Genomic DNA, 16323 nt, shown 5'->3' on the forward strand with positions numbered 1-16323 from the left:
GATGCAATAATGAGATCGAAATTGGTACCATGTTTGGAAGTGCGAAAGAAATGAAGTTAGCTTAGAAGAAATATTATATGAAGCAATAGCTGAGTATGAAGAAATATTAATATCAGATAATAAAAAAGAAGAAGTGGAAATATTACGAGATATTAATATAAATTTATGAAATAATGTTAACCCAATCAGATATTTCATTAGGGTATAATAGAATATGGAACTTTTGCGAGGTGTATATAATAGAAAGTTTGATGAGATATCGAAGAAAAAAGAATATAAGAATTTGATAGAAAATTTATGTAGCTTTTGTTATGGTAAATATAGAAAGAGAATTTGGTTTAAACGATGTGATGATATGGCAGAGATAGAGATTTAGATCGTAAAGATAAAAGAAAAAGGAAAAAAAGAATAGAGGAGGGCGATAGTGGTAATAATAAAAATTAAGAAAAATTGAAAAAACAAATGAAAATAGTTTAAACGAAAAAAATATAGAAAAATTAGTAAAATTAGTGACGAGAAATAGTTTACAGTATTAAATGATGTAAAGAATGGTAAATCTTTTAAGAACACTTGGGGAACGAAGGTTAAAATATATATTTAAATTTTATAATTTAGTTTACTATAATTGATTATATAGTTACATATTTAGATGATGGTATTTAGATAGAGGATTATATAATTTATTTGTATAATTTTTTAGGTGTTTGTGTAATTATGTAAAATTTTAATAATCATAATAATTAATAAACGCGTTACGCAGGAGAGCTTGGGATGGTGTACAAAATGTACTCCTGATTTACTCGCTCCTTTTATTAGTTTGTTTATGGAACAAAGAATTAACAATGGCAATCTAACTATTGTCTTTTACAAATCTTTGTATGAAACATGCGTCTTGAATTATTGTACTATTTGGAATAGGTTTAACGAAGAACAATTAAAGGATATAAAACAAATGATATATACACCGGAATTTATACACCGGAAATTAATGTATACATCAGGGTCATGGGGTGTAAATCTTAATATTTTAAGTAACGATTGGCCTTTAAAAAATGATTGACAATAACATTTTAGGATAATAATCATTTAGATTTGTGGATTTTGAATTCCTTATAAAATAAGCCCTTAGAACTAAAAAAATCATATACAGGAAGTATCATTATATTATAAGAAAAAAAATATATTTTTCTATTCTTTTTTTTTTAACAAAAAAAACAAATTCAAAAATAAACTAAGTCATAAAACCCTAGTTAAAAATATGGAGGACTCTCCCAATTCTGATCTTAATTGGTATGAAACTCTCAATGGTAAAACCGGCATCTTTGCAATAGCGGTGGTCATAATTTTTGTATCAATTATAATTATTACATTCATTGTACGAATCATTCAATTTCCTCACCTCCGCCAACAAGTTATCAATTATTTAATTGCTGACAGCACTCGAAGTGCCCCTACAAGAATATTTAAGATGATCATTTTCTTGTTCCTTACTGCCGGATTGGTGGGAGTCATTTATTTCAATGTTTATAAAATGTTTCATTATCCTCCAAAGCTATCTATGAGTTTGGAAGAAGTTGATTCTTTTCCATCAATGCTTTTTTGCCCAACCATCAAAAACGCTAATTTCGAAATTATGGAAGCAGGATATTATGAAAGTATTCCTGATATTAATAAAAATAATCCACTTGTTGATTTAATTGGCTCGAAAGTTTTTCAGAAGGATAATCTAGGAGAAAATAGTGATTGTGAATTTTTTAATGGGACATTGTTCCCATCGTTCCTGAAGAAGAAGAATTTTGCTGGAGGATATTATGATCTAACCTTTAATTCTTCCGAAGTTATCATTTACATGGGTGATAACAACGTGGACTGGATAAACTTCATTCCTCAAGGAAAAAAATTCAGTGATGTTGAATCTATAACGTTACAAGCAGGGGGTAAAATTTTTCAATATACAGAAACTCGTATTTAAGTCATAAATGGAACCATATATCGAAATTTCCAGATGTCCTTTAAGGGTGATCTTCTCCCTACCACTGACGATACTGTTGGACTCTTAATCAACGCACCAGAACGTGTCACGACGATGATTTTAAGGCCATCCCTTACACTAGTTGAAATTTTTAGTAACATCGGTGGTTACCTTAGCCTCTGGGGAATTGTTGTCTTTCTTTTCGGTCGTGATAAGATGGACCCATTCGGATTTGTCTCACGCTTTGTATTCATAGAACAGGATAAAACGAAACTTCTTAAGGAATTGAAGAAAATGAAAGATGATAGAAGTGTAAAACAAAGTAAGATTGATATTATCACCGAAACAAGTAATCTCGACGATCAAATTGAATTAGAAAACCTGCTTGCGAAGTATTATGTTCACATGGATTTCTATAAACATGCTGTCAAGACATCCGACGTATAATAAATTATATATGGAGCATAATATATACGTGTCTATTTATTATAACAACATACTTTTTCAACATTTCTTTTTGTTATAAACAATATATGTAAATAAAGTGCATATCATAAAAAAATTATTGATAATGTGACAAACTTTAAACAGTTTAAGTCTCATTATTTTATTGTGTTATTTTGGGATCCGTACAAAATCCCGAATGTCAAAATCCCGAATGGTACGAAATCCCGAAATATTGGCCAGAATTAAGCATAATGCTGCCCGGTTCGGGATTTTCTGGATTTTGACATTCAGGATTTTGTACCAGACCCGTCATAAAGCACTACCTATATCAACAATCCTTACTATCAACGCCAATACTAACGCACATTTTATGGTTAGTGATAAAAATCGTGCTATCAATGCACCAGAGGTCTACTTCAGATGCACTCCGCCTCCGGATGACGCTTCAAATACTACAATGAGTGTCTCATATTTTTCCGCTGCTGAATCTGTGGACACCATCATTTACCCGCTAACACCGGCGCACGAACATTGTCCTGTGAAAATAAATATATAAAAACGAAAAAATTCGGACCTGCTAACCTTGCATCATTTTGTACCTGACAGTATTTACGTACAACAACACTGATCGAAGAAAAATACGTGTATCTATATCGGAGTGTAAGTAACCTACCTGGACTCTCTTTTTAGCTTTAATTAGTTTTTTTGTTCACTATTTGTAATGGTGCTATCTTACAGGGATTTCCTTGTTATCACCCCAGTCTACGTCTATATTGAATAAAATAAAATAATATAAAATAAAATAACGGGTCTGGTACACTTTATGATAGCCGTAGTTGTATTGAGGAATGGAACTGACGTCAAAACGACGTCGCACCTTATAATCGAACAAGTTGATGTTATACGCTTTCAGGTAGAATATGCGCGGGTCACCGGGAGTACCCGGTGGCAACACAGGTAAGGGTTTCTTGCATTTGTTGCGCTTTCTAATACGTCGGAGCCAGTTTTTTTCCCGTTTACGAATTTTCCAGCCCCAGCAGCGGTATGTAGCCCATTGTTAGGATTGATAAGTCGTGAACGCTGAGGCCTGAGGCCTGAGGTAGATGTTATAATTGTTTGAAGACCGGGTTAAATAACGACTGCGGCAGGTTGTTCACATTTCACATCGAAAATAAATTCCTAAATAAATCACGTGTTGACCGGAACTCAAATGTATCGTTCTTGACCTGTACGACGGGACTGACTTGACCCGCATAATATATTTTACAATAAGGAGGGTCAAGATGATGCCACCATGAGGGTCAAGTCCGATACTTTTGCGAATCGGACAAAAGTTTTAGCCCCCCTATCCTTTTGACTGTCGTTATTGGTTCGGTTACGTATCGCAAGAAGTTTTCTCGTTGTAATTGGCGTAATCTATTGAAGTATTTCGTGACAGTTTGTTTAGAAAATTGCCTATTTAGGGAGAAAACGAACTTGAGGTAGTAAGTCCCTAAAATGTAATTTAAATTGGGTTTGTTAGATGTTGATCGATAGACCTTTTGTGAGCTCCGTATCATCTTGAATTTGTTATTGATCGTCAGGGTAAATCTTTATTGTTTCGTAGTGCAAGCAGAAAGTACCTGCCTTTTTTGGTATCATGTTTCGTTCCACTGCCACGCATGTCACATGAGATGTATGGGTTGGTTCGGCAAGTATGATACGAACTATATATAGCTTTAGTTGCGTTGGTAGTTGTTGTGTCGTTGGCTTCAGTCATAGCGAACTTCGGGGTAGGCTCCGTGTGTCGTCAGGAGAAAGAAAAAAGGTGGTACTAGGTATAGACCGATGTGAAAATTGTTCCTAACTCTTTGTCACGAAGAACAACAATAGGTTCAAAATAACTAAAGTTTTTATTTTGTTATATATTTTTAAAGAAAAGAGTTTATTAGTGTGTGTAGTTGATAGTAGAAACACTTCCGGGTTTATATATAGCAACGAGCGTCTTTGTGATATAGGACATATACAGCTAACGTCGTTAAAATTTTGTACCAAATATCCGTGCTTTCTATTTTATTGTGTTATTCCTCGTATTTAAGATATTCTAATAGATTATGTTGGGACACATGAATCTATCTTAAGATGACTATCTGTTATTATTATCTGTTGGAATAATTCAAATGCGACGTATTGTAAGTTTTTCGTCAAGTGATATTTTATAGCTCCGAAAATTGTATGCTTACACAGATGTTAAGACTTTCACACACTTGAGATTAATCAAACTGTTGAGTAAATTCCAAATTAAAATATTAAATAGATTGATTATCTCGAATACCTTTACCTATTTATATTTATTGAGGTTTGAGACATAGGACGGTATGGTTGATTCCGAGGGGGCTGAAAATTACCATATAGTAACCGTTCGTTTCGTTGGATTTACTTTTTCTTTAAATAAAAGAGAATAAATTTATTTCTATTAAACATTCAAAATTATTAAAATTTGAATTGCAAATTAAATTTTTATGTAATAAATATTAATATATAAAATAAGTATCTGATATCTATAACAAAAATAATGTACAGTAAAGAACGATCAGTAATCATTTTTTAATGATATATTTGATTTTGTCTTTTATCTTTTGTTTGACAAATAAAAAAGAATTGCATAATAAAGAATAGTTAAAAAGTTGATATTTAAAATTTATGAATTCATTATTATATAAAATTACATTAAAAAAAAGAGAACCTTGGTACTTATTTATATACGGTGCTTCAATGATTGAATAAATATGAAATAACTTTAAAATATATTATCGATTGTTAATGGAATTTATTATTAGTAAAGATTACAAAATCATCTTGATGGTTTCAGCCTCAATAGGATATATGGTTAAGAATTTTTCAATAAAACTTATACAAAAGTCATCGCAAAGTCCTTTTTATTTGTGGCTTATGATTTGTACTTTGTGTTTATGTAACTATTTTAAATAGATTGAGTATGTTAACGGAACTTTTTTCCTTCGCCTTTCTATCAACATAAAATAATTTTATTTTTATTGATAAAGGTCTTTTTAATAAAGTTCTTTTTACGAAAACATGGGTGACTTTAAGATTATTGTAAATGACGATGTTGCAAACAAAAGAGAATATTCGAGTGATAAAGTATATTATAGAAAAGATGATATCACTAAGAACTAAGTTTATCAAATTGCAATTAGTGGTGAAGATAGAAGATTTGTTGTTACATTCAATACATATAAAAAATTAAATTTGTTCAATAATAAATTAGAAATCTTCGGATTAAAATACTAGAAAAATTAGAAAAGACTAATTATCGTCCATTTACATATAAGGCGAATCTAGTTTTTTATGAATCCTGGAATTGATAAAATAATCAGCTATTTTAAAACTAATGATGACTTTAATATTGTGAAGGCTTATGATACGAACTATGGCCTCCTTTATTGTATAGATGTACTTGTATTCTTACGTCTAAGCCATTAGGTTAACGTTGACGATATTTAATTAATAGGTATATATAAAAAAAAATAAAGACATACATCCCATAAATGATTCCTATCGACTCACGACTTTGAATAGAGGAAAAGGCTAGTCTAATTTCGAATTTAAGTAGAAAAAGATTAGTTTATTATCAGAAATTTTTTAGAGGTTAAACGTGATGAAAATAATTATTTTTAAAGAACAAAATGGTAGTACAAAAATATGATGAGATTAACTGAAATCATCGATAATACTATTGGAAATTTATACAAAGAAATTATTTAACAATATCCAATTATTGATGTAATATTTAAAAATGAAATTAAAAATTAAAGTTGGAATATAATGAAAATCGATTAACATTTATTGATTCAATTAAAGGAATTTTTCCTTTTGAAATTATGGAATTTTTAAATCTTTTTTGGTATTACGAAAAAGGAAGATATATAAAATTACGGTATATTTTTATTGCAGACGGTTTTTAAAGCAACTAGAATTATATAGTCAAATAGAAATAATCTTTTAGTTAAAAAGAAAAAGAAATTGGGTATTACGAAAAAAAAATGGATAGAGTAATAATTATAATAAAAATTATAGATATTAATAATAATCCTTATAAAGGAGCACAGTGATTATATCATAATATATATTTTCGTAAGATTTTATATTACAAGTGATCCAAATTATTCTTTTTTCTTATTATTTTCGTCTTTTGGTAGATTAGCTTTATTTTTTGGGGGTGTGACGTTAATATAACCTGGTTTATTGGGTTTTAGTTTAATTTTTTTTACTAGATATTAAGTTTAGATTTTTTATACAGTTTTCAATTATTCTTTTTGTATCAAACTAAGAGTTCGTATATAAAATCTTAATAAAGTTTTTGAATTTACCCAAAAAAAAAAAGCAATGATAAACCTCTTATATTAGCCGCTTTTAGATTAATCATCTAATATATAATATTTAACTGTTGCATATCCCGAAACCTCATCGAGCCCTCAAATTTAAATGTTCGAATACCTAACACTATTATTGACATGATTTCTGAAAGAATATTGCTCCCGATTTACAAAAGATTAAAAAATTGGTTTGTAAAAAGAATCAGGAGAAAAAAACTTTTTTGATCTGACGAATTTATCTGCGGATCGCAATAACAAATTTATAAATCATCGTTGAGCCATTGATAATAAAAACACATAATGTGTTAAACAGTGATAAACGTTCATGTAGGCATGATGGCGTTATATTAAACTGAGTAGGACTTCTATATGGCTTATTTTTTGTAGGAAGGAAGGAAAAAAAAATATTTTAGTTCACATATAATATTGAGATATAATTTTTAGAATCGAAATCTTAAACGCTTTGTACGTAAATTCCATGTTTTTTGCTTATAAAATTTCATTAGTCATTTATCATTGTCAAAAATGTGCTTGAATGACAAGATATATTATATTTAATAATAGCCTTATTATTTTTATTAGTGTAATTGATAGTCCTATTTTCAAATATGTACTCCCTATAAAAAAATATTGTCCAAACATTGTTCGGTTTTTTGTTCGGAAAATCGGACATTTATTGGGCATTCATCATGATATTGTACGTTTTTATGTGGTTAAAAATTCTCAATCTCCGCATCTTGTATTAAATTGTAACAAATATTGTATAATATCGTGCGAGTATCGGGAAAATTGACCCCATTCCGAATATTTATCGGACAAACATTTTTTATAGGGACTGTATGTTACTAATTATCAATTTACTTATCTTCTTATATGTAGGCCACATAAAGATTTACTTGTAATTTTTTCTTTGTAGAAAAAAGAACATTATTACATTCATGCAAGCGATATTAGGATAGTTTACATAATGTACTCTGCGTTTTATATTCCATCTTTTTTCCGTAAAAGACTCATATTTCCGGTTGGTTCATTTTTACTGAGTTTTCCAGAAATAACGGATAAAAATTTTTCGCTCCTTTAGTTTGTTTATGAAACACAGAATTTGCAATAGTGAAATAAAATTATCTTCGGAATTCCACTCCGCAAAACTATGGCTCTTTGATATTGTACGACCAGTCTTTTGATAGAACTATATGTTAGTACTATATAAACATATCAAGATGCATACCCGAAACCTATCAAGATCGGTAATTTTGCTCCACAAATCTTGTATGACGCATACTTTATTATTGTAGTATTATTTGGCGGAGTAATTTTCTGAAGTATACATAAAAGGTTTAGGTTTGAGTTTTCGTACAACTAGCCAAAACAAATCATGAACATCTTTCCTTTTATAGATAATTCCTGGTAGAAGTCAATTACCTTTTTTGAATAATTACCGAAATTATCATAATCCCGGCCCTGAAAAAATGCGTACATCTAATGGTAAAATTTTTTTGGCTGTCTCTGAACTTTTACATATATTTCGGGTATTTTTAAAGCTTGTCAGAAATGCCATAAATTTTATAAGAAGCAAAAAGTTGAAGTGTTTCAAGAAAGTCAAGAAAGTGAAGCTGTGATTCTTTTATTTTTCCTCGGATTTTCCGAGTTTCATAAACGTATGTGGCAAAATTAGAACCAATCATACATTGACTTATTATTGAATTAATTTTCAGATCATTGCTATATAAGATGTTCGGAAAAATGGTGTGGATTCTACCTATAAAGATCGACATTGCTCGGTTACACAAAACCATAAATTTGTTTGTATCATATATGTCAAAATACAATTCGTATCAGAGAAACAATTAGAATAAAGAATCATTTTGTGGATTTTGAATTCCCTATAAAATAAGCTCTTAGAACTAAAAAAAATCGTCTATAGGGAAGTAGAACTATATTAAAATATTTTCCTATTCCTTTTTTTTTAAAAACAAAAAAAAAAAATAAATCAAAAATATACAAAAATATTTTACCAATTAAAATATGGACTCCTCCCGTTCTAGTCTTTATGATAATTATGATTTGTATGAGACTCTCAATGGTAAAACCGGCCTCTTTGCAATAGCGGTGGTCATGATTTTTGTAGCAATTATAATTATTACATTCATTGTACGAATCATTCAGTTTCCCCACCTCCGCCAACAAGTTACCAATTATTTCATTGCTGACAGCACTCGAAGCGCACCCACAAGAATACTTAAGATGATCATTTTCTTGTTCCTTATTGCCGGATTGGTAGGAGTAATTTATTTCAATGTTTATAAAATGTTTCATTATCCCCCAAAGTTATCTATGAGTTTAGAAGAAAATGATTCTTTTCCATCTATGCTTTTTTGCCCAAACGTAAAAAATGCTAGTTTTAACATTGTAGCTGCATCATATTATGAAAGTAATTCTGATGTTAATAAAAATAATCCACTTGTTGATTTAATTGGCTCGAAAGTTTTTCAGAAGGATAATCTAGGAGAAAATAGTGATTGTGAATTTTTTAATGGGACATTATTCCCATCGTTCTTGAAGAAGAAGAAGAATTTTGCTGGAGGAATTTATGCACTAGCCTTTAATTCTTCTGAAGTTATCATTTCTATGGGTGATAACAACGTGGACTGGATAAACTTTATTCTTCAAGGAAATAAATTCAGTGATGTTGAAACTATATCATTACAATCAGAGAGTAGTACTTTTCAATATACAGAAACTCATATTCAAGCCATAAATGGAACCATATATCGAAATTACCAGATGTCCTTTAAGGGTAATCTCCTTACCACCGATCCTAGTATTGTTGAACTCACGATCATCGCACCAGCACGTGTCACGACAATGATTTTAAGGCCACCACTTACTCTAGTTGAACTTTTTAGTAACATCGGTGGTTACCTCAGCCTCTGGGGAATTGTTGTCTTTCTTTTCGGTCGTGACAAGATGGACCCATTCGGATTTGTCTCACGCTTTGTATTCATAGAACAGGATAAAACGAAACTTCTTAAGGAATTAAAGAAAATGCAATATGATAAAAATATTAAGCAAAATATTGTTGCCGAAAAAAGTAATCTTGACGATCAAGTTGAATTAGAAAACCTGCTTGCGAAATATTATGTTCACATGGATTTCTATAAACATGCTGTCAAGACGTCTGACGTATAATAAATACCGTATAATAATAATTATTATTATATTCTTACTATCATTGTTAATTATCTGGATAATCCGGATCTAAGGCTCTGAGAATGAAAATCCGGATACCTAGTTTGGATGGTAAAATTCGGATATTCATAGGATATTCGGATATTCACTGAATTACTTAAAAATTTATTTATCCCAAACCTATTTTATAATTTAATTTAATAAAATTGCCATGATTGACCTAATAATTATATTATAATATATTGTCTTTTTTATCAATAGAAATTAAGAAGCTGAATTATTATTGTTATTTTCATCGCTATATTTTAACATTCATATTATCATCTATTATATTATGTTTTTGGCTAGACATCCTATTTTTTTTAAGCTTAGTTTTTTACGAAATAATCAATAAATATTTATTACCGTTAGAATTTATTACTAATAAATTTTATTACATCATATTTACATTATATCTTGGGATATCTGGATTATATTGGATATCCTACTAAAAAGTGAACGGATATATCCGATATTTACTGAATAAGTCATTAGGATCGTTCACCGGGTCTAAGCTCTACAGTATATATGTATACATGAAGATAAAGTGCATATTATTAATAATGTATATAAGTTTAGTTTCATTTTATTGTTTTATTTCTCGTATTTTGGGTATTTTAGTAGATTAATAAATTCCGTTTACGATGTTTATGATTAAATTGTTACGAGCTACATATATAACTGTGTCATGTGTCGTTAGATCACATGAGATTTTATATTTCTATTGCCATCTTTCTTAATTCAAATGTGACGTATTATAAATTTTTCGTCAAGTGATATTGTGTATTTACTGTTTTTGTCACGTGATGCTTACACAGATGTTAAGACTTTCAAAATGAGTTTGAGATATAAGGTAGTTCCAAATTGATTCGGGATTTGGTTGAGTCCTGGGAGGGCAGAAAGTTACTAGAAGCATTACCCTGTAATGTAGTGAATTTAGAAATTAATTTTAAATATTTATTTATAACAAGGATTTTATTAATTTGTTAAAGAAGTATTGAGATTGAAATTGCACCATTAGTTCAACCACCTTTGTCATGATGATGTAATAAAACGAGTTCAAGATTATTTCGTCAAAATTTACAGCTATTTTCCATAATTTTATATATTACAATCATCTGTAGACAAGCAATAAACAGAAGAAACATAAGAATTTTTTGTTTCTATGCTCAGCAATAATAATTATTAGCCAGTATTATTACCATGATATAATATTTTTCAAGTAAATAAATAATAAATACATATGAATCGTGAAGAACATACTGGCAATTTTAATTATAAAAACGTTAGTTAATTATTCATAATTTGAAATACTTCATATTCTTCCACCGAAGATCCACTAAATTCTCCAATCGATTCATAACACATTGTTATTGCATAAAATAAATTCATAACAACCAAATGCTGATCCGAAAATAGAGTCATTACATATGGGCGGGATATGGCATATTCTTCATACTTTGCTCGACTTAAAATATTTTCTTCGACATTTTTATATTTTTAAAAGAAAATATAAAACTATCTTTAGTAGAGCCATAACTACCATCAGATTTCCATATGATCGGATTATATCCTCCAAAAATTTCATCACTATTTTTCACTTGATAATCACAATCTCATGGAATTTACGAGGTGAAAATAGGACCCAGAAATATATATAAAAGGGTCAGGTTTGAGTTTGCGTATTTTGAACTAAAAAAATCATGAAAATCTTTCCTTTTTTAGATAATTTTTGATAATGCCGGTCAGAATTTATTTCCTATTATAGTAACCGACTGACATTATCATAATTCCGGCCCTGAAAAAATGCGTACAGCAAAAAATTTTTTCATCACCTGACCCCTATATATATATTTCTGGGTCCTGTGAAAATCCATCACGAGATCCACGAAGAATTAACTTGAATTCATACGGATTATTTATCCTTGTCAGTAATTTCTAATCTATTATTGAAATGTAATGATTTTTGAATCAATACTTTTGAATTAATTTCCTTAGTTATTATCTTTGACTCTGGCTTATTAGTATCTGATTAATGTTAATTAAATTTTCGCGTAAATCTTTTGGTATGATTTTTTTATATAGATAAACTTTGTTTAAAAATTCTTTATGATTTAAATTAAAGAATTTAATAAAAGGAATAAATTGTTGTAAAGTATTTATTTAAAGTATTAAAATTATCCTTTGAATAACTCGAAGAGTCTGAAGGAAGTCCAGGATTTTGAGCAATACCCCATTTAATAACGATTGAATTATAAATTTTTTCAGGTTCGTTGGATATTAATTCCGTACAAAAATTTTGTAATTTCAAAAAGAATCGTTCTCAAAGCTTGTTTTGTATATTAAATTAAAATTTTGTTCCATCCAATTTTTTTTATTTTCAATTAAAAATAATTGTAAATGAGCGACTAATTTTTGAAGTCTAAGTTCATTTGCAGCAATCAAGATTTTAATAATATCCGAAGTATCATATTCCTCTAAAGAAAGTCTTCTTCCATAAATATATCTAAAATGAAAATATTTGAATATTTTCGTAAGAGTCATATATATATAAATATATACATTTTTTTTTATAAAAAAAAAACTGTTACAATATCGATATTTCCTACCTTAAGATCATTTGAAAAATTTCAGGTGTAATATTTGGTAATTTAATATGTACCAAGATTTCTTTTTATTAGAGTTAGTCGATAAAATTCTTTGCAAATAAGGAGAGCGATAATTTAAAATGACCATATGGGAACGAAAAATCTTTACATAAGGATCATTACCAACTTCAATAGTTACATCATAAAATTCATTATCTTCTAAAATTTCAAGTAGATTTTGAGATAATTTGGTAAAATTTTATCATCATACAATATAACCTACTTTTGATTTTCAAAGAAATGAAAGAAATGTAAGCACCGAATAATTAATGTATATTAGACCGGAAAATCTTTGGCCCGAGAAACATGAAACATCTGACTAGATCATGTGGTTTACTACTTTTGTGGTGATCATCTGTTAAAAAAAAAGAGCTAGCAAATTTAATTTGATATACGCTTTGATCGATTTTTTCCTGTTTCGAAAATTTTTTTATTCATTTATTTAGTAATGTTACCTTTCATATAATGGTTACGTAACTAGTTTCTGCATCTTTTCTATCTTTCTTGTATTTTTCTTTATTCTTTTTTTTCAACTTTTGTTCCATATTTTCTGTTTATACCTTTAATATATTCTGTTTCCTGTAGGCTCGGGCTGTAGTATTCCGAAAGGGTCGGGTTAACTGAGTTGACCCGGGATTTGATCTTTAATTGTATTGTAAAAATGAGTGAAGCTCTCTTGAAAAGTGAAATTCTTTAAGAAGAAACAACTTTTTGAAGAAAAGGAATTTACATCACACTTATTAGAAATTTATGGTTTTAAGGCTGGTTTGATACCCTATAAAAAATTTTATCCGTTATTTCTGTAAAAACTCCGTAAAAATGAGCCTTTCACGGATCCATTCATTGATAACGAAAATAATTCGATAAAATTCCGTGATATAAGGTTGTTAAAATTCCAGAAATATGAGCCTTTTACGGAAAAAAGATGGAATATAAAAAACGGATCAACTTTTCTTACAGGGATAGAATCAAGCGGACGCTTATGTGAACATCAGTTGTGTTCCCAAAAAGATAATGTGTTTGTAAGATTCAATCTCAAAAATAATACAATGCGAATTTGTAATCTTGATTGGTAGGTATAGGATATGAAAAGAAGGATCTAATGAGAGTCATAAATTTTAGAATCTTTAAATTTTACATTAAATATAATTATGATAATTATTGAAGTAGATTATTCTTACCATTTATTGAAACTTTGATCCATAACGAATACAATATGAAAAGCTGGATATTTATAACTTTAACATGTATTGTAAATATACGCCAAAAATTATTAATAAATATTGTCTTATATAATAAAAAATATGAAAATTTATCAAATTATATATTGTAAACAAGAAAATATTGGAGAGATTGATCAAAAAATCGTAATCAAATTTTGTAGTAATCATCATTTATGATACAACGATAATTCATAATAGTTATCTTTTTTATTACCATTATACTATATATAAAATATACTAATAATTTTTGTAATTTCTGGTATTTACCTTAAATATTTTATGTTATTATTTTTGCACATTGACTTCATAAGTCATTATTTTCCGGATTATACCAACTTGTGAAATTTATGATTTTTATCGATGGTTCTTTCCAACCTAAATTATTGTAAATTCCGGCGAAGGTAAATTGAGCCGGAAATTTTATTTAATTTGCATTTCAGGCCGGATTTACAAATTTACAATAATGCCTGTATCCAGTTGACACATTCTAAAAAAAGGAAAGATCCTACGCAATTGTTTCTACCATGTGATAGAATTTTCGTGATTCTATGAAATTTATGAAATTTTCAAAAAAAAATTTACTAGAAATTGCTAGCTGAAATTTAATATAAATATTAAATATATCCTGAATCCAGGCATTTCAAGACACCAATTTTATCAAAGATACAAATAACAATAATTATAAATCTTTTTAAAATCAACTTTCAAATTTAAATAGTACAAAATGTCTAATAATGTCTCGCAATTATTAATCATATCTTCGATGATTTTATTAAAGATTTGAACGTAGCCAGACGTGGTGGTACTCGTTCTGGTCGTGGAAATAATATTTATTTTGTTTCTTTAATAGACGTTCACGAAAATGATAAAGAATTTCTCGTCAATGCAGAATTACCAGACGTATTTCTTTCTTACGTCGTATTAATTTCGTATATCTGATATATTAACATTATAATTTTGTAGGGATTGAATAAAGATCAAATTAACATTGATGTTCGTGACAACGTTCTTATAATTTCTGGTGAAACCAAAAAAGACAAAAAATATGGAAAAGGAGTAACTCTTATTCAATAACATTCCTATGGTTCTTTCACTCGTAGTATTTTATTACCACCAAATGTAAAAGCAGAAGATATCACGGCTAAATTTGAGAATGGACTTCTTGAATTGAAACTTCCAAAGAGTGCTCCTACTGGAAGGAAAATTACTATAGAATAATTGTTACATATATTTAGCACTTTCTTTTAGCTCTTAAATAATATTCTTTTAATTTTCCTGTATATATTTATTCTAAAAAAATTCTAAGTTCATCCATTCTTTTATTAATTTATAAATAAAAGGCTTTGAATTTTCTAATCAAAAATCGTTAAGCTCAATAATACCATAAACGCTTATTACTAATCCTTTTTAACCAAATAAAAGTATCATCATCATTTTACCACATTAACCGGCTTGTCATTATTCCTTTGTTATCTAAGATGAGTTTCAATGAGTATTTTAAGTCGTATAGTTCTTATTGTGAAAAATATCAAAAAAAAATAACAATAATTGCAAAAGGTTATGTTAATAACAGCACAGGGGCGTTCGAAACCCGACCAAGATAGCTTGTAACCTTGTATATATTCTTATAACTTCTGAAATATATTTTAATCGTACTTAACAAAGATTTGCTAGATTTGTCCCTTTTCTAATGCGCATTATATACTACGGCAATATTTTTATATAGGGGTCAATGCAATTAATTGATATTCATTCTTTTTTCAAATTTCTAGTTATCACCAGTGTTGGAAATTTAGATTATTTTATAAGCGCAGAGAATTATTAATCACATAAAACAAGAATTATTTTTAATTCTTAACTTCTTATGAGCTTTAAAATAAGTATATCTTATTCATTGACCAATAAAATTAATAATATAAACGTATATAAAGAACGTGACACGCATGTCGTATATAGACGCTTCCCTTCAGTAAATACCTGATATATCGTGATGTTTTAAGAAAACCTATAAATTACAAAAGATTTTTTCATATCAGAGGAGCAATTTATTATAAGTTAAAGTTAAACATTCGACTTTTGATTATTTTTTAGATATTCATCCTTAAAAAGAAATATTATGAATATTTTTTATATTACAATTTTTAACATATAAATTTAGTTTATCAATTTAACTTTCTTCTATCAATCCTATGTACATTAAAATCCAAATTTATAATTAAATTTGTCTAATATATTTTAATGGTATAAATTTCTGATCATCGTTAGTGATCCTGCGTCTTTAGACAAATAATAATTTTTGTTTTTTTTTTTAAAAAAAATCCGACTTGGAAACTGGAATCCTAGGTGATGAAAATGAAATTCGAAACATTAAAGAAAAAAACTATTTTACTATTTTTTTCCTGTTTTGTAGGGAAATTGGTTCCGACTTG

The 16323-nt window shown here is 28.6% G+C and overlaps 2 protein-coding genes across 2 annotated transcripts; both read left to right on the top strand.

Annotated features, from left to right (window-relative positions):
* Positions 1-2005: 2005 nt before the first annotated feature.
* On the top strand, positions 2006-2419 carry OCT59_015569 (uncharacterized protein; the record flags this gene model as incomplete). Its single annotated transcript, XM_025332681.2, has 1 exon — positions 2006-2419. The coding sequence occupies one exon, from the start codon at positions 2006-2008 to the stop codon at positions 2417-2419; it is 414 nt and encodes a 137-aa protein (XP_025168831.1).
* Positions 2420-9579: 7160 nt separating this feature from the next.
* OCT59_015570 (uncharacterized protein) lies at positions 9580-9984 on the top strand (the record flags this gene model as incomplete). The annotated part of the gene is made up of 1 exon (XM_025311729.2): positions 9580-9984. The coding sequence occupies one exon, from the start codon at positions 9580-9582 to the stop codon at positions 9982-9984; it is 405 nt and encodes a 134-aa protein (XP_025168830.2).
* Between the last annotated feature and the right edge of the window lie 6339 nt (positions 9985-16323).

The sequence above is a fragment of the Rhizophagus irregularis genome, chromosome 23 (assembly GCF_026210795.1).
Source record: "Rhizophagus irregularis chromosome 23, complete sequence".
Lineage (NCBI taxonomy): Eukaryota > Fungi > Glomeromycota > Glomeromycetes > Glomerales > Glomeraceae > Rhizophagus > Rhizophagus irregularis.